The sequence below is a fragment of the Centropristis striata genome, chromosome 7 (genome assembly GCF_030273125.1).
Source record: "Centropristis striata isolate RG_2023a ecotype Rhode Island chromosome 7, C.striata_1.0, whole genome shotgun sequence".
Taxonomy (NCBI): domain Eukaryota; kingdom Metazoa; phylum Chordata; class Actinopteri; order Perciformes; family Serranidae; genus Centropristis; species Centropristis striata.
The window spans coordinates 9,547,705-9,570,666 of record NC_081523.1 but is presented as its reverse complement, the minus strand read 5'-3'; the positions used below and the strand labels follow the sequence as shown (position 1 = coordinate 9,570,666).

Below are 22,962 nucleotides of genomic sequence, written 5' to 3'. Positions count from 1 at the left end.
GACCTGTCTTTGTCTTGATGCAGTTATTGGTCAGAGAAGTTAGCTGACTGTTGTCTCTCCAATATCTGAATGCCAGTTTTGTGTGTGTATTCACACCAGGCGGCAACCTCCGGGTCTGACCATGGAGGCAAACCAGGAAGTGTCTTAAGCTGCATTCTAACGAAAATTCCAGCAGGGGGCGCTAAGTTTGGCTGCAAAAACACTTCTGTATATTAATTTCAATGCAAAATGAGAAAACTTCTCACTTGATTTATTACCTCAGAATTTTTTTTTTAGGACAACACTACAGTCTCAATCACTAGTAAAAAATCTTCTTCAAGACAATTTCATGTTAATAGTGTAAATAATGGCCCCATTTAGAGAATAGAAGATAAAGAGTCGTATGATTTGGGGCGTGGCTACCTTTGATTGACAGGTCACTAACAAGGCGAGCCGTCATCAGGAGAGAAGCAGAACAATGCGTATCCACGGCAACGTGTCAATAAAGTTATACATAACCTTATATAGATATTAAAAAATAGACGTTTACCGGTTTGGTCTCATAACTTTGACCCTTTTGCTGTATTTTCACTTAATGACAGTTTATTTGAACGTTTTGTTCAGTAAAAATGTCTTGTTCAGCGTTTGGTTGGACTAACAGACACTCCAAGGAGTCGCTGCTCAGTTTTCTGAGGTAAGTAACATACATTTTGTTTTGTTTTTTTGGCCAAAACTAACGTCCCAGTAAATGCTAACATGAATTAGCAGCGTCTCCTCTCAGTCAGGTTGAGGTGTAGAGAGGCGTCAGATCCCTCGTGGTCCTCCACAGTCCAGATATAGTCTGCTCCGCGTATCGGAAACAAGATGACGACGCAAGATGGCGACGAATATAACGATGAACGCGATGCTTCCAACTGGCAGTCCACTAACCAATCACGGTCACTACGTGAATGGTTTGTGATGATTTACACACTCACATCAGTGTCAAAGGAGAACCTTCACTGTGTTCTACACTACAGGCTACTAAATGTAATAGCATAGTTGAAAAAAATGGTAGAAAAATCAACCATTGAATGATTTAGGGTCAAGATTCATTTACACTCAAGGGAGTTTAGTGCAAGTTAAAACAAGAATAATTTGTGAATAAAAGTTCTACATGGGCCTGAAATTTTGACTGCACAGGCATATTTTTTATCCCTGAAAGTAACTAAAGCTGTCAGCTAAATGTAGTGGAGCAGAACCGTAAAGTTAAATATGTGGAAATATTTAAGTAAAGTACAGGTACCTCAAATTTGTACTGAAGTACAGTACTTGAGTAAATGTACTGAGTTACGTTACTTAGAGATGTTCCTTAGTTGAGTGAGGCTTGCACCCCACTTAGATTTGATGTGAGTTAACAGATGTTTCAGGTGGTTAAACTGTCAGAGAACAGAAGCTCTACATCCTGAGAAATTGGCAGCAGTGTTCATATTTTCTGCCCAAAATATGTGTTCCTGCAGAACGCTCATGAAAATGACCCCAAACGCAACCAGAGTCTATCGAGCCTGTCAGATCCTGTCACACTCTGGTCGGGATGCAGGCTGACTATCTGAATTTCACCATATAGCAAGTTAAATTGACCCTAACACTAACAGATAGGTATGCATGCTATGCGGAGGCACTGGAACATCATACTTTATTCAATAGCCTATCCAGCAAACTCAACGTTCTATATTTCAACATGCATGTAAAGTTATATTAACTCAGTCGGAGTGAAACTGGGTAAAAGCCCCAGGGTTCAGCTGCTTTTAGAGCTGTGGGAAGCTATAGTGACACTTTATATTTCCTGGAGCATCACTGGAGATATTTTCCAACTGAATAAATACAAAGGGGGGGGGGGGGGGGGATCCACTTGGAATTCATTTAGAAGTCTATCTCTTAGTGTCAGTTTTAAAAAAATGTAAAATCTAATCAACCCAATTTACTGTATATATGGTCATATAAAATAAATGTACTCTTGTGTTGGTGTGTGTGTGTGACTGTGCCGTGTGTGCATGTGTGTGTGTCCCATGTGTGTATATATCTGCACTGGTAAGAAATGTTTGTCCCACCAACTAAGTAAAACACCTGCCCATGTCTCCCACTGGCCCATGTTTGGGCTCATTCGCACATTTATCCATGTGACACACACACACACACACACACACACACACACACACACAGAGCCACAAAGGAGATGTACAAATTTAAATAAAAAATAATAAACCTGACAGGTGAGAGAGAGAGAGGGAGTAAGATGATGAAAAACAGTGAAAGAGCAAAAAAATAATGTGGCTTTGTGAAACAGAGACAGAGCTACTGTAGGAAAAGAGGGAGACATGCTGAGAGAAAAAGACAGATTGTTTATATGCCAAAGGGAAGATGAGACATGAGGCCCCACATCATGAAACGCAAATATGATATTTATTTCAAGATGCCGCGGCGGTTTGCTGTTCATCAATAAAACACTCGAGACTCGTGCTCCTTCCTCTCTGTTCAGTCAAACATCAGTCCATTGACTGGCCACTTATCCAGTTCAGTTAGAGGTTAGAGGAAAAGCAGAGCAGCCCAGATGTCCTTTTTCCCCCAGCCATGTCCTCCAGCTCCTCCTGGGGGATCCTGAGTCCGCCTCGTGTTGGTCGGGATGTATAATCTCTCCAGTGTGTTGTGGGTCTGCCCCGGGGTCTCCTCCCAGTCGGACGTGCCCAGAATAGCTCCACGGCATCCAGGAGGCATCCTGATCAGATGCCTGAACAGTTTGATGCTCTTTCTAGTTCCTAAATTGCCTCCGTCTCAAGTCATTTCTGTCTCTGCCCTTCTTTGTCATGTGTACCACGTCTCCTTTCGCACTCAGACTATTTAGAAGTTGAAAAGTGAAACACAGAGGAGGAAAGAAAGAGAAAGAGTGCAAGTGAGAGAGAGAGAGACTGTCTAAATCAACTGCAGTATTGCTGCATTCGCTGCTCTTGTTAGCAGCCGGCGGTCGGCCTCCACTGCAGGGCGATTAACATTACAAAGGCCAGGCTGTTGAACCGCTTTTACGGAGGTCGAACGTCTGGCCTATCCAGCATTACACCGCTAATGTTTACATCCACTTAAGCCTTACTGACTAAATGTTGTGAAACAATGTAGTGTAAAATTGAGAGGGCAAAAAAAAATGAGGGCAGTACAAGCAAGTAATCAGCAGTATGATTATCCCCATAACAAGCTGAACAGACTCAGTCCACTAAGTCCGTCCTGAGTGGACTAAAGGCCTGGAGAACAGCACAACATTTATACCATCATTTCACATTTCAAGCAGCTGTGCATTCATGATTTTTTTTCCACAAGTTTTTGGATTTGGTCTTGGATTATCATGTGAAATTAACTTGTGGGGATTATGAGACCACAGACTACTGGACAGAGACGTGCAAAATACAGAGTCAGACTTTTTAGTTTAGCTTCTTTTTGCTTTTATTTCGTGTCTTTTTGTAGTTGTTACACATCTCTCTGGGATTGTGTCTCTTTTGGGATTTTTTTTGTCTCTTTATAGTTGTTCTGTGTCCTTTTGTAGTTTTGTATGTCTTTATGGTTGCATTGCACCTCATTATTGCTGTTTGTATATTATATATAATCATTTTCTTCTGACAACATTTCATTTTATTTATTGTTTTGTTATCTTTGTAGTTTTTTTGCCCTTTTGTTTTGTTTTGTGTCTCTTTGTAGTTGTTACCTATCTCTCTGGGATTTGTGTCTCTTTTTTGGGACTTTTTTGTCTTTGTAGTTGTCCTGTGTCACTTTGTAATTGATTTTTTAAAGTCATTTTGTGTTTCTTTGTGGTTGTTTTGTGTTTCTTTGTTGTTGTTTTGCCTCTTCTCATTTATGTTTGTATATTTTCTTTATATTTTTACCTTTTTTACTTATAGTATAGTATATATGTGTACCTTTTTGTTGCATTGCCCCTCCTCATTGCTGTTTGTATGTTATATATAGTAATTTTCTTCTAACGTTTCATTTTATTTGTTTTATTAGTTATCATTGAGCTTATTTTGCCCTTTTTGTTGTTGTTGTTTTGTGTCTTTGTTGTCATTTTGAGTCTCTATGAAGTTGCTTTGTGTCTCTTTATTGTCATTTTGTGTCTCTTTGTGGTTGTTTTAAACTTTTTGGTAGTTATCCTTTGCCTCTAGTTGTTTTGTGTCTCTTTGTAGTTGTTTTGTGTGTCTTTGTTGTTGTTTTGCCTCTTCTCATTGTTGTTTGTATATTTTCTATTATAATTTTCTTTTAACAACATTGTTTTCGCCCTGCCATTTGTACAATCATGTGCTTTATCAAACAGTGAAAAGAACCTAGAATTATCTTTAACACTATATTAAGTTACCCAATTCAGTTATTTCGCACAACTTTCAAGATAGAAGATTTCTAAGCAGGAGAGAAGAATAACTGCGGTATCTTTCATTAAAATATGATTTTAATAGTGTGTCAGAAATGAGCAAAAAAAGCAAATATGGACTCTTAAGAAAGCTCCTTTCCACACACACGCACACACACACCTAGGCCACAATAAGGCCATACAAATAGACATATTGGGGCCAGTGTTGACTTATATCCCTATGCTAATAAGCCCACTAATTCTCACAACCATCCAACACACACAAATACAAACTCACAGCGAGGAAAACCCCCCCGCCTCTCCTAAAGCCCAATAGACCTCCCCGACAAAGACAGGAGAGTCAAAGAGAGAAAGTCTTTGAAGTTAAGACTGTATAAAGTACTTTTTCATCTGTCTTGTTGGAGAGAGACGAGAAGATAGAAAGAAGAGAGTTTACTGGAACAAAGAATAAGGGCAGGTAGGAGCTGAATGGGTGAATGGGTTGCCTGATATTAGACAGAATTGTCAATTTGTTACACTCCGATTCCATCTTCAGTCTGACTTTGCTTCTACTCTAAGGGCACGGTCACATATGTGTGAAATTAACATTAGCGGATATTTGCTTCCTGTTCACTTCCATTCCACACAAGTGAAGGGGTGAATCTCAGCATCGCGTAGAGTTCAAGTTTGGTGAACTTTAACCGAAAAAGACTGCCTCGTTATAGCACCTGCATTTGTGAATGAGTGGCAAAGCCTTTACAAATTTCCTTTTTTTTTCATCATTGATGTGTAGCATTGCCAATATTCTTTTGCCCTGGTTTTTAAGATTGGAGTGAAGTAAAAACAAACTATAATGCCAGGCTATATTTAGAGGGCTTGCCAGAACACATGCCGTGCCATTGTTGTGATCGCTCCTCCGCGGTTCCAGTAAAGTTGCAATTTCTGAAACTGAAAAATTAAGCCAAAGGGGATTTGCTAAAAACTGCAGTTCCTTGAGTGGCCACTTGGGGCTGGCTCCAAAAGCGAGTCAATCCTCATAGATCCTCATGTATAAATGCCCAACTTTACAGCAAAAATAAGCATGTTTACTGCCCCTTTTTGTTTCTATAGATATTTTTCCTGTTCATGACAACTCTAAAGTGACAAAAGTGAATTGTTATATAACACACCTGTTTTGATTAACCCTCCTGTTATGTCGCGGGTCAAATTGACCCATTTCAAAGTTTAAAATCTAAAAAAAAGGTCAAAGCATTTTTTAATAAAAAGGGGGGGGGGGGGAAATGAATGTAAAATAAAATTTTAAAAAAATCAATGTCATGTAAAAACCATTGTATTTTATATGTAGGTCTTTCCAGTGGTAATTAAAAAAGAGTTTTAACATGCATTTTTTTAATGAAAAACGAGTGATTTATCCTCATTGAACCATGATCTGTGAGTATAAAGAACACCATTGCACTAAATATTAATTAAAATGGTCTGTACTGGAGACTGTGTGAAGTGTGAAACTAAACAATGGTTATTGGAATTTTTTAGTTTCTGACACTTTTGGATAATTAAATATGCCCCGGGGTCAAATTGATCCACAGACATTACAAATGAACATAACAGAGGGTTAAATTAATACTTAAAGTTATTCATAATGGCCACTTTGAGTGCTAGGTGGGTGCCATCACATGTGCCGGGTTTCTTATAAAAAGCTTTATTATTTAGCCCAAGAGTCAATCACTGCCAAAGCCACCACACTGAGCTTCATAATGGCTTTACAGAATACAGTGGAGACTACATCCAGGTTATATACAGTCTGTGGTTCTGGCGCTCAGCTTGACAACAGTGTTAGTCCCGCCCATTGATTGGATCAATTGTTTTTTAGAAACCACTGTTTCATGTACTGATGCCAGACGAATCGGTCAACTCGATGGAGTGGGCGGATTCAAAGGTCTGGACCCGGACAATGAATGTGCCTCAACGGATCCTCACTGTGAAATTGACCTGTGTGGTGGAGGCTGACAATAAGTTTATTTATACTAATTGTGCTAATATCACAAAACAAATGCCACTGACATTTCTTCTGATTGCTGTTGTGTTACATTGCTATTGACCGGTAGATACAGTTACAGAGACGTGAAATTTATATTCCCCAAATGCCAGCACGGCACCTTCCCGGCAGAGTATCATCAAGAGGAGAGATGTAGTCCTGAAAACTGCTGCAGGAGGAGTGAATGTATATCTGTTCTGTCAGTGGTTGAATACTAGAAACACAGATAATATTTTAAAATGTGTTTTTAAACTGGAAGTGCAACATTATCTCAAATTTCCCTTTATTCTATTCTCTAAACCAGTCTGCTTTTATGTGTTATTCTCTCTTTTGTTATCGTAACTGACTTGCTCTCTCTGTGTCCTTCTCCATCTGTCCCCTCTCTCTCTCTGTCGATCTAATAACCCGAAAACAAACTTTTTAAATCCCTTTTAAAATGTGTTGCTCTTAGATTTCGCTTTCATGGAGTGTAATGATCAGATAACGAGCAAGTCATTGTTCTGTCGTCAACAACAACCGTGGCAGTGTTAAAAAGTTGTGGTTAACGGATACATAATGATGGCTAAAGTTACTTTGAAACCACAATGCAGTAAAACTGATCCTTTTATTTCTCCAATAATCACAGCCATATGTAATTATGAGACTCTCCTATTTATACATATTCTCATTATTTATCTAAGAAATGTGGAAAAGGAATCAAAAGGGTAACCCGTCATTTATCTTAGCTCATATCTGTTTCATACAGCTTCCCTCTGTCTTTTTCTTTTCTTTTGTGTGTCTCTTTATCTTTCTCTCTCTTCCTGTATTATGTTTTTGCTGTGTCACCTTCTGGCATTTTCCTCTCGTTAACTTTTCATAACTCTTCCCATTCTTTTCATTCCATTACTGGATTTCTTTCTATATTTTTCGATTCATTTCTCTTTCTTCTTTATCCCTCACTCTGGCTCTCTTTTCTCTCTCTCTCTCTCTCTCTTGATTAGACAGTTTTATTGTGGAGAAAAGCAGAGTGCAAATGGCCATTAGAGAACATTTTACTCCCTCCTTTTCCAAATTCAAAATGACAGGCGCAGTGATATGCTGCAAACTGTGTGTGTGTGTGTGTGTGTGTGTGTGTGTGTGTTAGTGTGTGCGTGTGCGTGTGCGCACGTGTGTGTGTGTGTGCAACTTCCAAGTGCCTTCTCCATCAGCTGTCTATTATCTGAGCCAAATCAGAATAATATATGGGGCTACAGGCTGCTAATGGGTGCTCTCCTCTGTGTGTGTGTGTGTGTGTGTGTGTGTGTGTGTGTGTGTGTGTGTGTGTGTGTGTGTGTGCAGAAAACAAACCTCATATCTAAATGACAGCCATATGAAACTATGTGCAGAGGCGATTGGCCTAGTGTGGTTTCTCTTAAATGACGGACAGGTGGGAGGTCTAATCCCATCAGAGAGTTGATTAGTCTGTCCCTCAGGGCCCGCCCCTGTCTACCGAGTGGGCCCTGATTGGATGATATGATTCTTAAAGTCAGATGGATTGGATTGCCCGAGGCAGGGAACAAGTGAAATGGGCAGAGAGGGAAGGAGGGAGAGTGTGAAACACATGGAGAAAAAGATTGTGGGATGAAATCTGAGAGTGAGAGAGATGGATGGATTGCGTTGCAGGGTGAAAATATACATCCGAGATAGGCTAATAGTGAAAATGTGAGACTGTAAGAGATAGACGGAAGACGGAGGGAGAAGTAACTGTAAATTCAGACAAATCACTTAGCTTGAAGGGAGATGAATATGGATTTAAATAAATGAGTCAGCTTGGGGAGATCACCGGTAAATGGGGGGTGAGTGGGTGGTTGACTTTTGGGACTCCTGAGTAGGTTTTTGAGGAAGGAAAGAGGAGTCGGGTGGAAGAGGGAAATGTAATAAGCTAAAAGCTCATTCCATAGTCTGGGTATTGGTTTATGCAGCACCACAGAGTGGGAAAAAGCCAGCAGAGTTGTGTGTGTTGCATGTGTTTGTGTGGTTGGTTTTTCAGTTGCAGGTTTTTTAAACTGTGTGAGAGCTCAACACAACCTGGACAAATGAGGTCTGGAGCAAACAGTTATTGTTAAGTCTTTAAAGACAAAACAATGCAGGATTTTAGTTTTTTTTAAATGGATAGAAGTGAGAAAAAGTATTGTGTAGCAGTCCCTGTATTTTCTCTTTTCTTTTCATTACTGTGTTTGGGGCTGATACGTTTTTGTTGTGGTTTGATGACAGAGGAGAGTTGCCAAGTTAAACAGTGCAGATGTTAGTGTGGACGGAACGCTTCGGATTCATCTCACATGCACCAGAATGAATGAAGAATACGTTGCAGAATGATCTTTTATAGTGGAGGCTCAGCAGCAGCTATTGTTGTATATTGCAGGTTCCTAAAGTATTACAAGAATGTGTCCATTCATGGTCAACCTGTCTACACAGAAGACGTAAGGCCTGTTCCTTATATATACACATACCTGAGTATTACATTGTGTTGAGTCCAACAGTTATACAATCATGAAAAAAGCATTCTAACAGGGACATTTTTGGGCAAAAGGCTATAAAAATAGCAGACAAAGTGCCAAAAGAAATGCAAACATGGCCAGGCAAAACAGAGTGGACAAATCTCTTTTCAAACCTGGTTTACTGTCACTTTCCATGAGCCAGTTAAGAGGGGCCAAGTTTGAATGTTGTGTTTACAAATGGTCAGTGCAAATCATGCATAGTGTGCCCTAGTGTGTCGATAGTTTTGGCCATAAGGTTAGAATTCCTGTGATTGACCTGAAGCATCGGAACACTAATCCAACTTTTGGCACATTTCTCTATGTGCACTGATAACAACAAATAGGGAAATATCATATGCTAAAATGCAGTGAGTAGCACAATAACAGTGATGCAAACAGTATATACAGGCTGTCATCTTTTCAATCTAAATGCTCTGAGTGGCTCGTCAGTTGGGTTTTTAAAAAAAAAAATTATTAAATTTCTTATATTTCAAACATCACGCAAAATACATCAAACAAATCAATCATATTTAACAAAAATACACAGAATAAAAACACTAAACACTGTGTCCACAAAAAGAGTATATGAATATATTCTCAATTTCAATATATATTCTCAGACTTTTAACATATATTCTCAGGTTTCAATATGTATATATTGTCAGGTTTTGAATATATATTAAATTATATATAGGTGTGTGTGTACAAAAGTACACAAAAGTAAGATGTCACCAACTGTGTCCTCTTATATGATTCACAAAATGACCCCAGACTTAGTCAAATTCCCCTTTGTTATCATTCAACCTTGCTATCATAAATTCATAGGAGGCATTGTCTGTCATCAGCTTAACCCAGTCAGTTAATTCTGGTCGAGTCTCACTCTTCCAATGGAAAAGAATGATTCTAGCTGCAATGATGAAGCCTGTCAGTGCTAAACCAAATTCTGCTTTTGATATTCCTTGTGGTAACCTTGACCTGTCTCCCAGTAGGCAGAGTTGGGAGGATTCTGGTAGAGCTTTTCCAAGCCATTCACCCAGTTTTGCTCGTCAGAGTTGTGGGAACTGTGGGGGTGTTTGATGCCGGAAGTGATAACTTTAATACGAGTAAAGCAGAACTTGGCCTGGACAAGAAGCTCCACACTCACTGACACTAAATATACAAGAATCAAGTATTTCAAATAGCTCTCTCTGAACAAAAGAACATAAGGTATTGCTGATATCAGACATTATTCTTATTGCATAAGAAAAGCTATGACATGCAGCTAAAATGTGCATATGTCAACAGAGAGAGTCAACACATTGTTTCCCACAGTTCAGCTCTGAGCTAAAGTTCTTGATTCAACAAATAAAAAATCACCAGAGGAGTATTTGCAATATCTTTTAGAGAATTGGGAAATTCAAGGTGGCACTAGTGGCAGAAACAAATTAGTATAATGTAACATGAGCCACAGGTGACTCTGCACCAACAAGGCCTTTGCTTTTAAGGTCTGACATTCAAAGAACAAGCAGAGGTTTTTTCCTTTGGGGGACGGCGCCAAAACAGCAGCAGGTTGTTTGACAGGCGCACAGTTAGAAACAGGATTGTTACAAGCGCTGCATGTTCATGTACATCATATCGGGACACGACCATCAATTAACCTCTACACAAAAGCTGAGAATAAAACATGTCGTTTTCTCTGCAACAAGCCTGAGGTCTGTGGGTCAGAGGTTCCTGCATGCATAATATCTGATTCTTACTGTAGGCAGATCATTATAAGTCAAAGTATGTACTTATAGTAAAAAAAAACATTTCAGAGAATTAAAATTCGGACTGTCAAAGTGTGAAGCTAACTAAGGGATCTGAGTATGAATTGCAGCAGCAGCATATTTCTGAAGTCTAGGGTTTATATGCAATAATGAGAAAGGGTTACAGCTTTTGACACTTTATAAAAGCTGCATTTACATTTAATACCATCTCCATGTTTTTCCTCGCAAGCAGTTGTTCCTGTGTTTGTGCCTGTCCATCTTTTCTTTTCAAGTCTTGAAAAAGCGACTAGGATTCAGCCTCTACTTTCTCCCAAAACACATTTTAAACAACCAAGCTTTCTGTCTGTTTTTGCTTGAATTGCTGCTGAGAAGTTAGGAGAGTTTTCAGCAATTTTCTTTGGAAATTTGTACCATTGTTGTGGTGTTGTTTGTGCTATTTGATGAAGGTAAAGAAAGTTTCTCTGGCCTCTGTGTTTTCAACAAGTCCTAACTGCTGAGATCCACACTTTTACTTCGCCTCTGCTACTTTTCCCCGCTGCATTTCCTTTGCGTTTCTTTTACCTTTCTGTGTGTGTGTGTGTGTGTGTGTGTGTGTGTGTGTGTCTCCGTGTCTCTTCAATTTTTTCTCACTTTGCTTTCCCTCTCATTCCCGCTCCTGTTTGTCCTGCTCTCTCTCCCTCTCTGTCTTTCTCAGAAACAGAGAGATTAAATCCATTCTTCAGTGTCCTCAAACCTCCAACTCAGCTGTTTACTTGCAAAAACACCAATACACTTATTCTGTGTGTGTGTCAGTGTCTGGTTTTGCATTTTTGTGTGTGTGTGTGTGTGTGTGTGTGTGTGTGTGTGTGTCTCTGACTGAGTGTCTGTGTCTGCATGTCTGATATAACAACAGTCTGCCTAACAGTCATAACAGTCGTTTTAAATATTAATAACTAACTGTAATAATTCACAATCTCTGTATTTTCTTTATTCCAATGCATGGATCTTTCAGATTCATGAGACTTGTTTTAACCACAACGATATAAAGCTTTTTGAAGTTAAAACCTTTGTGTCCTGCTCTCCCCAAACTGAATGTGACTGTTCTGCGATGCTGAGAAGTTGTTTCAGACTCCATGGGGACAGCCTAATGTCTAACGTTAAAGTTTCTATTTTATTCTGCTCTGTTTTTCTTTGGGAGCCATTAAAGTTTCATCTCATACCGTCTGTGACAGAAACAGGGGAACTGTTGATATAATAATGAAGCCATTTATCCTGAAAAGGCATTTCACCAAACTCAAGGTGCTTGCCAAAATAATGACCAGAAAGTGATAGATCGACACTTAATGCATTCACTTTAAAGGGATAGTTTGACATTTTGGAATATATGCTTATTACCTTTGTTGCTTAGTTACAGTACATGTCCACCAGGTTCAGTGAGGTAACTAGAGCTGCAGACAATTGCTGAAAACTTTCCTAACATCTCAGCAGCAATTTATGCAAAAGCAGACATAAATCTTAGATTACATTAGATTACATTAGATAGGACTTTATTGTCCACAGTGGTGGAACTTTGTCTTTGGCCTCCTCAATTTATAAGATACACACATGACACACATAAAAACATACAGTCTTGGCTTGGCTGTTTAAGGTGTTTTTGGGGAGAAAGTAGAGGCTGAATCTCATTCTTATTTTTAGGACTTGAAAAGAAAAAAAAGTTGGGTTCTGATTCTCTGTTGGACCCTGTTGTGTAATGCAACGGACGATCCCCCAGTTATTAGTTAAGTGAGGTAAGGTGAAGTGGTTAGCACTCTCTCCTCACAGCAAGAAGGTCACAGGTTTGACTCCCGCTTGCAGCTCTTCTGTGTGGAGTTTGCGTGTTCTCCCCATGTCAGTGTGGGTTCTCTCCGGGTCCTCCTACAGTCATTCAGCTTTCGTTTAACTGGTGACTCTAAATTGTCCATAGGGGTGAATGAGAGCATGAATGGTTGTTTGTCTCTATGTGTCTGTGTTGTGATAGTCTGGTGACCTGTCCTCACCTCCCGCCAATGTCAGCTTCTTTTTCGGATAAGGGGTTAAGGTTGGGTGGGATGGGTGGATGGTTTAATAATCCACCAAATTGTTGTTTTGAAAGTGGTTGAGGTGAAATATCAGCCTGTTCTCCCGTCAAAAAATATAGGGCGTGTGTACAGGCAGCGAAAAACGAGCTATGTCTCCGTATTTCATTGTCTACTATAATGCGTCCGCTGCCATCTTGCTGACGTTGTCGTGATCGACAGCCAAGGAAAGTTTTTAGCGTCCTATGTAAAAGTAAACCATTGTTTACTTAAGTCATGTTTTTTAAAAAAGTGATTCACGTAAATAAACATTTTTTTACGTAACTTGCGGTAGTCACGTGACCCTTGTAACTACTTCATTTCCAGCATTTAATTACATTTATTAACTGTTTGAATAGTTTTTCTATAAAGCCTGACCAATTTTTTGCCCTAAATCTAAGATCTAAGTGATTTTACAACATAAATCCACAGAAACTGCAGCCTTTTTTTTCCAACCATGGACTGTACATGTGTGCTATTTTTAGAATGCGCCATTGTACCGCGATGTGCCATGAAACGCGAGGCGCGATACATGCCGTAATTTGTGGTACTGACACACGCCCCCTTCTGCCATTTATGTTGGAGAACTTGTTGGAAATATAGGCAATGCCACTGCTACATATTTTTCATTTTCTAACTAAATCCCCTACAGTTTTGAGCTGGCTGAGGACTATTCTAATTAATGTAATAAGAGAACAGCGAATGCACTGAAACCCACCTCCAAACCTACTGCCACCCTCCCACCATGGGAAGGTAAATATACTGTTTGATTAATACCATTCTATTGTCTCTGCATTTACTATGGACCTAGCTCCAATAGTTTAGTAAAACAGCAAATGAGTGTTGGTCAACAAACAAGGTACAAAATGTTCATTCAAGCTTTAGAGGTGCTGGCAGATTTATTTTCCAGCCTTTGGAGTGAGTCAGGCTAGCTGTTTCCCCCCGTCTTCAGTCTTTATGCTAAGCTAAGCTAACTGCCTGCTGGCTTGAGCTTCATATTTTAAGATGAAAGTGGTAACAGGCTTCGTCTTAGCATTAGATAAAATGAGTGTATTCCCCAAAATGTCAAACTAATTCTTTAACAATGTATAATAAAATACTTAATCAGACAGGCATTGAGCATGACAGACAGAAATCCCAATCAGTCACATTTAAATGATAGGAAGGGGAAAGATAACGTTTTGTTATATTGGTGTTTTTTTCTATTATGTAATCAGAGTAGGCGAATGGAAATTAATAAATCTTATTCAATAATAACTTTAAGTCTAGACTGATTCATAAATACAACAGATGACACTGAAAAACCAAAATACAGCTTGTTCAGTCAGAAAAGCAATTTAGGTGTATGAATAAAAAGAAGGGACAGCATCGTTTAACAAGCTCTCTTATTTTCCGCTCTTCTCTTTTTTGGCACTCTCACTGCCAGGTCCCCAGCTGTGTGTATGTTTGTGTTGTGTGTGTGTGTGTATGTCTGCTTGTATTCATGCGTTAATTCTTTCTCTGTGTGTCGCCATCTCCACATCATGTCTCTGGCAGCTCTCGTGAGCCTATTTTGGCACTTTGCTCAGCAGCTCTGTGCCATGTGGACTCTCTTACACACACACACAAACACACTCACACACACACACACACACACATGCACACAAACACACACACACACACTCTCTCACACACACAAACAAAGAGAATACAGTAAAAAGAACCTACGAGAAACAAAAAAAAGAGTGTGAAAGAACAATAAAATTAAAAAAGAGAAATTCAATGAAAATAAACAAAAAGCTACAAGAAAAGAAAAACCTTTAACAGGTATTTCTAAACACAACACCAACTTTCTGGCTCAAATTTAAAAAAGGTGTTTGGTAAAAGTAACTTATGCAGCCGGCTGCTGTAAACAGGTAAAGCAGCTCTCGAGATTTAATTCGAGATTTCCTAGTTTTCCATTATGGCTGCTCAAACTAGTATTTTTTGCATATTTTTTATTTTAAAATCATGCACAGTATGTGTTCATGGAGAAATAGATGAAGAGAAACAAACTGGCATAAACAGTACATTTAAATGTACTATTACAGTCATAGAGTAAAGATGATTTAACTGTATTGTCATTTATATTTCAAGGGAAACATTTTCTTACAGGTTATGTTTGTTTTTGAGGTGTCGCAATGTAGCATATTTAATTCATACACTGTAGTAGGTTAAAGCAACTATAAGGAACTTTCATTTTGTGTTAAATTTATCAGACATGTGGACAAAGGCAAACGTTTCCATGAGCACCAGGGTGCAGTGAGAAAACCTCTCATTTTACTGCAGCAGGGTCTGACAGTCTGCTCCAGACCCTGATGCAGTAAAACAACTTCTGACAATTTTATTACAATACGTCAAGATTTGAGTGTCTGGGTTCAATCTTCCCTTCCCTGATTACACATAGGCTGGTCATATTTTATAGCCTAACAAAAGTTTTCTAAGAATGTAGGTAGATCTCTCTAGAAGGTGCCTCCCTCTCGATCCGCTGGTTTGTCAGTTTATTCAATACGTGGACACGTCATGTCACCAAGCAGAGAAGACAGTTATCTTTCTGCTCAGCACACCATGTACGTGACCTGACCTGAAACAAACTCTCAAAACACAAACTCCAGCCTTTATATGACCTGCAGAGATATTCCTGGAGACACAGATTTTGCAATGTCCATATAAAATATATATTTTTGTGATGATAGAATCTTACTCTAAATAGGGCAGAGGAAGTCTAACCCTTTGGAGTCTTGGGCTATTTTGTCAACTTGGAGAGAAAAAAGCATGCATATTTAGCATATTTAACATCGCTATCATACTTTAATTTTTTTTCACAATCTCATTAATGTAACTTGATAATTATTTTTCCACTTTGCCTTACTAGATCAACATTTTGAACCCAAATGAAACCAAAAAATAACAAACATTAAAAAATTTGTCTGACGATGATGTTTTTTCCCCCTTTTGAAACAATAACGCGCAATGAGTTTTAAATGTTGCAAATGTGTTTACAGGTTGCAAATATAACATATGTTTACATTTTTATACTAAATATATTTGACCTTATGTCTGTTTCACTTGAGTTATCATCATAAACAAAACCTGGAGTTTCAAGCTAGTCCTTTAAAGGGAAGGTGACGGCAGGACTTGATGTTGCCTCGTTTTTTTATGTCGTGACATCATGAAGAAGTAATGCGTCCATGCTTTCACTGACTCAACAGGATTAAGCAGATGGAGTAAATGTATTTAGTTTACCAATAGTTTAACAACAAGATTAGCACATGAGCATTATAGCAAAGCAGCTTGCATGATCAATCTATAAATGCAAAGAGAGAGGGTACTGTCGTGGCAATTTTGCACTAAGTTAATGAGTGAGCTGGCCAAACACAAAGCAGTCAATACTCTGTTCAGCAAGTTTTATTAGCACATTCGTATTCCATACACCGCACAATTCCGAATGGCTCTTTTACAGTACAACAAAGTCCCTTACACCGCTCGACTTATATCGGTTGTATTTCCCAGCATTGATTCTTCAGCAAGTCTCAATGTGGTCCTATCTCCCTGCCCTATACATCACCTCAGGACAGACCCCACTGATCTCCGTGTTCCCCTCAATCATGGTGTTATCAGAGCTAAATTCACAGTCAGTTCCCACAATGCCTTGTGTCTTGAATATCAAGTAGGTCACCGCCTACTTCATGTCCCACCATGCAGGAAGCACCAAATTTCCTTCACAGTACATACACAGTTAGTGAATTACGCACGCATAGATAGTGACCTGCGTCAACAGATAGTGACCCCCATCCACAGAGACAGACAACAGAGACAGAATAACAGGTTATTCTAACAGTTGCCCCTCTAGCAACTCTTTTTCAAAAAAGCGACGAACCAAGTCAGTATTTTGTAAACCCCGAACTTACTCACCTCAAATGTCCCAAGCCTGTTTCTTCAAACTTTTCAAATGCTGGCAAAATGAACTAAAAGTATTTTTTTCTTAAACATTCTTTTGAGGCATTCAGCCATCGAGCAGAAGTGATTCAGCAAACCTGTGGTAGAAATGACAGACCTGAACAATGGCGACAGTGGGAGTTCAAGCAGAACCATTGTGTTTTTTCTTGACTTCTGCTGTCTTATACCTTCATTGGAAACTGAACCCTGCCACAGTAACCAAGTGCAGTTTTCACACTGATTTACACCTGGAATATAAAAATGATTTGGAGAAATAGTTTGAGGCACCAACAGTCTAACATCCCTTTGATGTTAACAAGCGGTAAATCAGGTTTCAGAGAGAGAGGAAGATGAAGAGGGAGACGGTGCGATGGGGGAGGGAGGGCGAGATGGAGACAAAAGAAAAAGAGAGGGTCAAGAGAGGGAAATAGTGGATGTTGGGGGAGATATAAAGAAAGTTAAAGGGAGAGAAGAAAGAGAGAAATTGAAAAGAGAAAGCAGAGAGGAGAAGGGTTGGGCACCTTTCCTTTTATGTTGGGGAGCGGAAGCACAGAGAAGAAAGTCAAATTGAAAGAAATTAAAAGGTGAGAGGAGATAGAGAGGAAATGGTTTGGCTCTTATGTACGAAATGTTAACCTCTTTTGAGATCAAAGAGTTTCACGAGGGAGCCAGGAAAATGCCACACCTCACAAAAGTGTGCGTGTGTGCTGTGTGTGCTTGTTTGTGTTTAACAGGGAAATTGGAAAAATGAGCCTGATCCGGCCCGAGCCCGGCAATAATCAGCCAGAGCCTGATGTAAAAACCTGAAGTCAATATTATAATGTCAGAACTCACAAACTGGCTTCAATGTTTCACATTTTCTAAAACATCATAACCTTCAGTGCCAGACAAGTTGGTGACTTTAAACCCTCTCCTTTACATATTTTATGATTTTACATCTCATTGATGCTTTTAACACTAAAAATGATAGTTAATGATAGTTGGCACATTAGCATTACTCACACTGAACAGAAAATATAATGGATAAAATGTGTGTATGTTTTCATATGTAGTGTTTATCAAATGGAGACAACGCTTTGCTTTTGCAAAGTTTGTGTAAATGAGAGTATTATTAAAAATTCTAATACTAAAATAATACTAATACATAGAAGTTAAATTTAGAGTAAGAGAATTTTCACTCACTAAAAAGTGTCCAAAACGGAGGAACTAAAATGAACTTTGAAAAAATCAGAAGAACTTAAGCTGATGTATCCATCTAGGCTTTCTTCAAAGAAACTTCCATGTTCTGCTCACTAAAATTACCATTTTTGTCAATGGAGTCTGGTGGCTTTGAAACAAAGCGTAGATCCATATATCACCTTAGTTCCTCTATTTTGGAAACTTTCTGCCCACTAGTGATTAAGATTCACTTACTTAAATGCCACTTCGGTACTTTAATTGTCCCTAAGTATTAATAATTAGTGAGGTAAAATTACTGTTTTTATCAATGGAGTCTGGTGGTTTTGAATAAAAACATAGATATAGGCTCTTTTCCCCCACATAAACCTAAACAGGGCTCTCTGATGATAGGGTAAAGAAGTAAAATGTTGAAATTTACCATATACTTAAACTGTTTTGATTTTTTTTTCATGTACATTGCTTTGCTGTTGTGTTGGTACTCCTCATTGACCACCATCTACTTTAGGTAGTAGCTGACAATGCATAAGTACTACCTCACAAAGCCCTTCTTTCAAAAAATCTGAACTATGCCTTTAAGGTCCTCAGAAAAGCCAAGCAGCAAAATACCGTCGGTAACTTTCAATAAATAAGGTTGAGACAAACAAGTTGCTGGCTCACATTCCTCTTGGGAAAATTATAGCTTTGAGAACTAGAACAAGAAATGCACAAATTCTATGGTTTTCCACAAAAATCAAGACTAGTGAAGCACTCTGTCTGGTCAGCAGCCTGGTATGAATGTGTATGACTTGGATGAATATGAAAGAGAGTGTTGCTGAAAGAAAGCATACACACAAGGGAACTCTACCCCAGGTAAATTAATGTCAAAAATACATATATACATTTAAAAACAGAAGAATTGAATGAATGTGGAGTGGAACCGAGGGGAAGGAAAGGCTTCACCTAAGTGTATGGAAATTATCAGTTTTGCAAGTTAAGTTGGAAAAACATTGAGGCAGACAGGCAGTGAGAATTAGACAGACTTTATCAGACAGAAAGACTGAGAAAGTCAGACAAAAGGGAGCGTGTGTTAAATATAAGGCGGGGAGTGAAATAGAAAGGGGTGGGGAGGAAAAATGAGGTGCGCAGGATAAGTGTGGCGTGGAGAGATGAAAGAGATATTAAAATGGAATAAAAGTATAGGGTAGAGAAAGAGGGGGAGGGAAATTATATACATGCAAGGAATGGATGACCGGCTGTGGAAATTTAATAGAAATAATGAGATAGGGGGACAGAGCAGGAAACAAAAAGACAGGAAAATATTTAACAGTGCAGCAATCAATTTATTATAGATTTGACCTTTGTACCTTTAGATGTTGTTAGTCAGTCTTCTTTATATTATCTGACAAGCATAGTTTTGAAACTCATGCATGCAGAGAATCTGGATACAGAAAATATCGTTTTCTAGATCAAACATTAACAAAATGAGTAAATGGCCCAGAATAATGTATAAATCTTGACACGAGATTATACAGTCATGGAAAAAATTATTAGACGTTATTTTCTTCAATTTCTAGTTCATTTTAATGCTTGGTACAACTAAAGGTACATTTGTTTGAACAAATAGAATAATAACAACAAAAATAGCTCATAAGAGTTTGATTTAAGAGCTGATAATAACCAAATTCATTATCAAGAAAACCATGGAAAATGTTGAGATATCAGCTCTTAAATTTAAATTTTTGTTGTTATCATTATATTTGTCCAAAAAATTTACCTTTACTTGTACCAGGCATTAAAATGAACAAGAAATTGAAGAAAAAGGGCTGTCTAATATTTTTTTCCATGACTGTATATAGGCTATTGTATACTTAAAGTATAGCCATCAGACTTGGGAAATAATGAGAAATAATATGCCTACGTTGAGTTCTGATCAGTTTCCTTCTTGCATGAATCCATTTTTGCTAACACACATGGAATTATTTGTCCAAAACACGTCATCTCAATCAGTCACACAGTCAGACAAGCAATGAGGGTGAAAATGAAAGTGACTAGAATCCTGGCTGTTTCATTGTTCTGCCTGTCACGGTGTCTTTATGGATGCTGTCCACTTCCTGAAACACAACCATAATAATCCAGTGTCTACAATAATGTTTTGCACTTCAGTATCAATTGAATTTGAATAATACTGTTCTAAAACTAGATACTTTGCATTTCCATAATTATGGGGGGGAAAAAAACATGTAACGGTGCTTTTAAGGACAATAAGTAACTTCAGTCAGGCTGATAAACAAGACATTTTCCACTGATGTGACTATCTTTAAAAACTCAAATGAGGTAAACACAATAATTATTTTACACACAGACAGATCACAGTGTTTTAATAATTACAAATCGGTTTTTATGTTTTGATATGATATGATATCAGACTTGAGACTTTGAATAATTATTCAATTAGTTATTTTTGTACCTTTGCTGTGTCTGAAAAACTGTCTGAGCACATTCTATTTAAACAGCTATTATTCAAAGAGAAAGTCAGAATTTTTGCCGTTTTGCCTTCTAGGTATCATATGAAACTAAAAGATCTAAGGAATCCATTGGTACCAACCATGTCAGGATATCATGCCAGAAAGTTGCCAAAAAACTTTTTCAATTTTTGATTTGGCATGGTGATTTTTTTTTTCATCTAATCACTGAAAATACAGAATTCTCCAAAATGGCCAAAGTTTTAGAAACCAACTCACAGCATGGATTTGTCTTTGTTGTGGTGTATTGATGCAATATTCTGAAAAGGGGTTTTGAAATTGTTTTATCCATTCTCAATATGAAGAGAAATTGCATAATTCAGCACCAAATGTGTGTAACAAATGGTATAAACCCCCAAAAATTGCTGGAACAACTTATGGACCATAATTGAGGATGAAATGGACTTCAAAAGGAGAAATATGAATTTTCTGAACCCTCATACACCTTAATATGTTTATTAATTGTATTAATTAGTTAATTAATTAAGTCATGTTGATTAGAGATTTTTGACCAGAGCCACTTGACACATAGTGCTGAGCTGCATCTCAAATTAATCTTCACAGCTTTCAGATGATGTTCACCACTTTTATGTGGCATTTATTGTTGACCTGCTATCTCCCCCTAAACATCCACTGCACACAACCCCCAATTTAAATAAAAGGGGGCCTTACAATAAGAGGCTAAACTTTGAAAATCCCTATTTCTGGTCTGGAGAAATCATTGTTTACTCAATGTTTACTGTTGGTGCTGGGACGGAAGTGCAAATAAAAAGTGTTTTGTTTGTCATTTTCAACAGAATTTTATTGAACAGGAACAGAATACTACTTGTGACCAGAGTGACAGTATTAGACCAATAACTAACTGATGAACAAAAGGGCACAAACAGTGGTGGAACTTGTACAAAAACGTAATAGAAACTCAGTGACCATGGTTTAGATCACTGTCTCTGACTTTTTTCAGTGTCGTCAAATGTAAGACTATAATTTTTCATAATTCCTCTCACAGAGAGAATGTTTCTTTTTGCCCTCTAGCCCTCTTCACATTTTAGAACAGATCTCCTACTAACTCAATGGCACACAGTTTAAAATGCAGCACAAAGGTTGGCAGTATTCTCGTGGGTGGACTCATGTGTTCAAAGCAATTACACTAATGTCTTAAAATGAATGTGATTTACTGGTTTTCGAATGTTACATGGTGCAAAATTAATACATTGCTTCGGAGTGGTGGAGGTGACAGGGGCTCCCTTGGTATTCACATACCCACAATGCCAACGCTGAAGAGCCTACAGAAGCATATTATTAACCTTTCTTTCTAGGGCACTCTGCAAAGTGCTCTACAGGATGAATAAAAGTGTAAGCAATCAGTGAAAAAATACCTTATCGGCTGCAAAAGCACAAATGTTGTGATGAAAGCTCGCTCAAGGCTGTGTTTAAGAACAGGTTCTGCATGTGTTCCTGCAGAAATCACAGAGTTAAGTCAGTTTGAGGTCAGTAGACTCACATGAACTCAACTCTCCTCTTGTCCTCTTTTCAGGTGTCCCCAAACTGTGACCAGGTTTTGGTGAACGGTAAAGAAATGCGCGGCCGGCAGTCTTTGGCGGTCAACTTCACCTACCTGCACCTATCGGCTCAGCTGCACCTCACCGTCTGGGTGCCCAAGCTGCCTCTGCAGATAGACGTGTCCGATACTGAGCTGAGCCAGGTTAAAGGCTGGAGGGTCCCCATCATCACTAACAAGAGGTAAATTACATGTGTGACCTTAAGGGAACAACTGAGGGTTTTATAGAGGGTGCAAGCATGAGTATCAGTTTGCATTTTAATGATTCATGTTGTGCAGGCCAAGGTTATTGTAGTTAACGAAAACTAAAGAAATAACGTAAACTAGAATTGAAAAAACATTTTCGTTAACTGAAATAGAAATAAAAACAAGAGTTTTAAAAAAACCCGAAAACTTACTGAAACTGTATCGTGTGGTAACAAAACTAACTAAAACAAACTAAAATTATACTGAAAATGTCGTTTTCGTCTTTGTAAACTTTTTTCATACCTAATCCAGTGTTTCTATTTCTCCACTGCTGAGTGTGTTTATTCATGCTTTGTGGGCTTCCGGTCGAGGCACGAGGGGAAATTACCGCAATGACAGCATACTGGCTGTAAAGAGCAACTTCTCAGCTTTCAGAAAACAAATGCGCTTGGGCAAACAAATGTATTTATTTTGCTCCAAATGAATAGCTGCTGGTTAGTGAACATGCAGGAACCAAAATTCAAAACCCCCAGAACTGTATGAGTTAATAACCTTATTGGGGCTAATATGGATAAGGCAAAGGAAATTAAGGAAAAATTTATTGTAAATTATTTGAACCTTGCACCCAACACATAGCCCATTACAAAAAACTAAAACTAATAAAAACTAAACTAAAACTAAAGCATTTCAAAAACTAAAACTAAAACTAGCAAACTCACTCTAAAAACGAATTACAACTAACTGAATTTGAAAACAAAATTCACAACGAAATTAAAACTAAAACTAATGAAAAATCCAAAACTATTATAACCTTGGTGCAGGCAATCACTCTACTTGCCTGGCACCGTGGTTTTGGGAAAGAAACACACTCTAGCAGCTATATAGTCCA

General features: G+C 38.3%; 1 protein-coding gene across 1 annotated transcript in view; it reads left to right on the top strand.

Moving 5' to 3' along the window:
• Positions 1-22,962, top strand: part of si:dkey-215k6.1 (transmembrane protein 132D) — a 322,832-nt gene that overhangs the window by 280,428 nt on the left and 19,442 nt on the right. Inside the window, exon 7 of the mRNA XM_059336286.1 lies at positions 21,864-22,069. Coding sequence (XP_059192269.1) covers positions 21,864-22,069 — 206 coding nt within the window. The remainder of the gene's footprint in view (positions 1-21,863; positions 22,070-22,962) is intronic.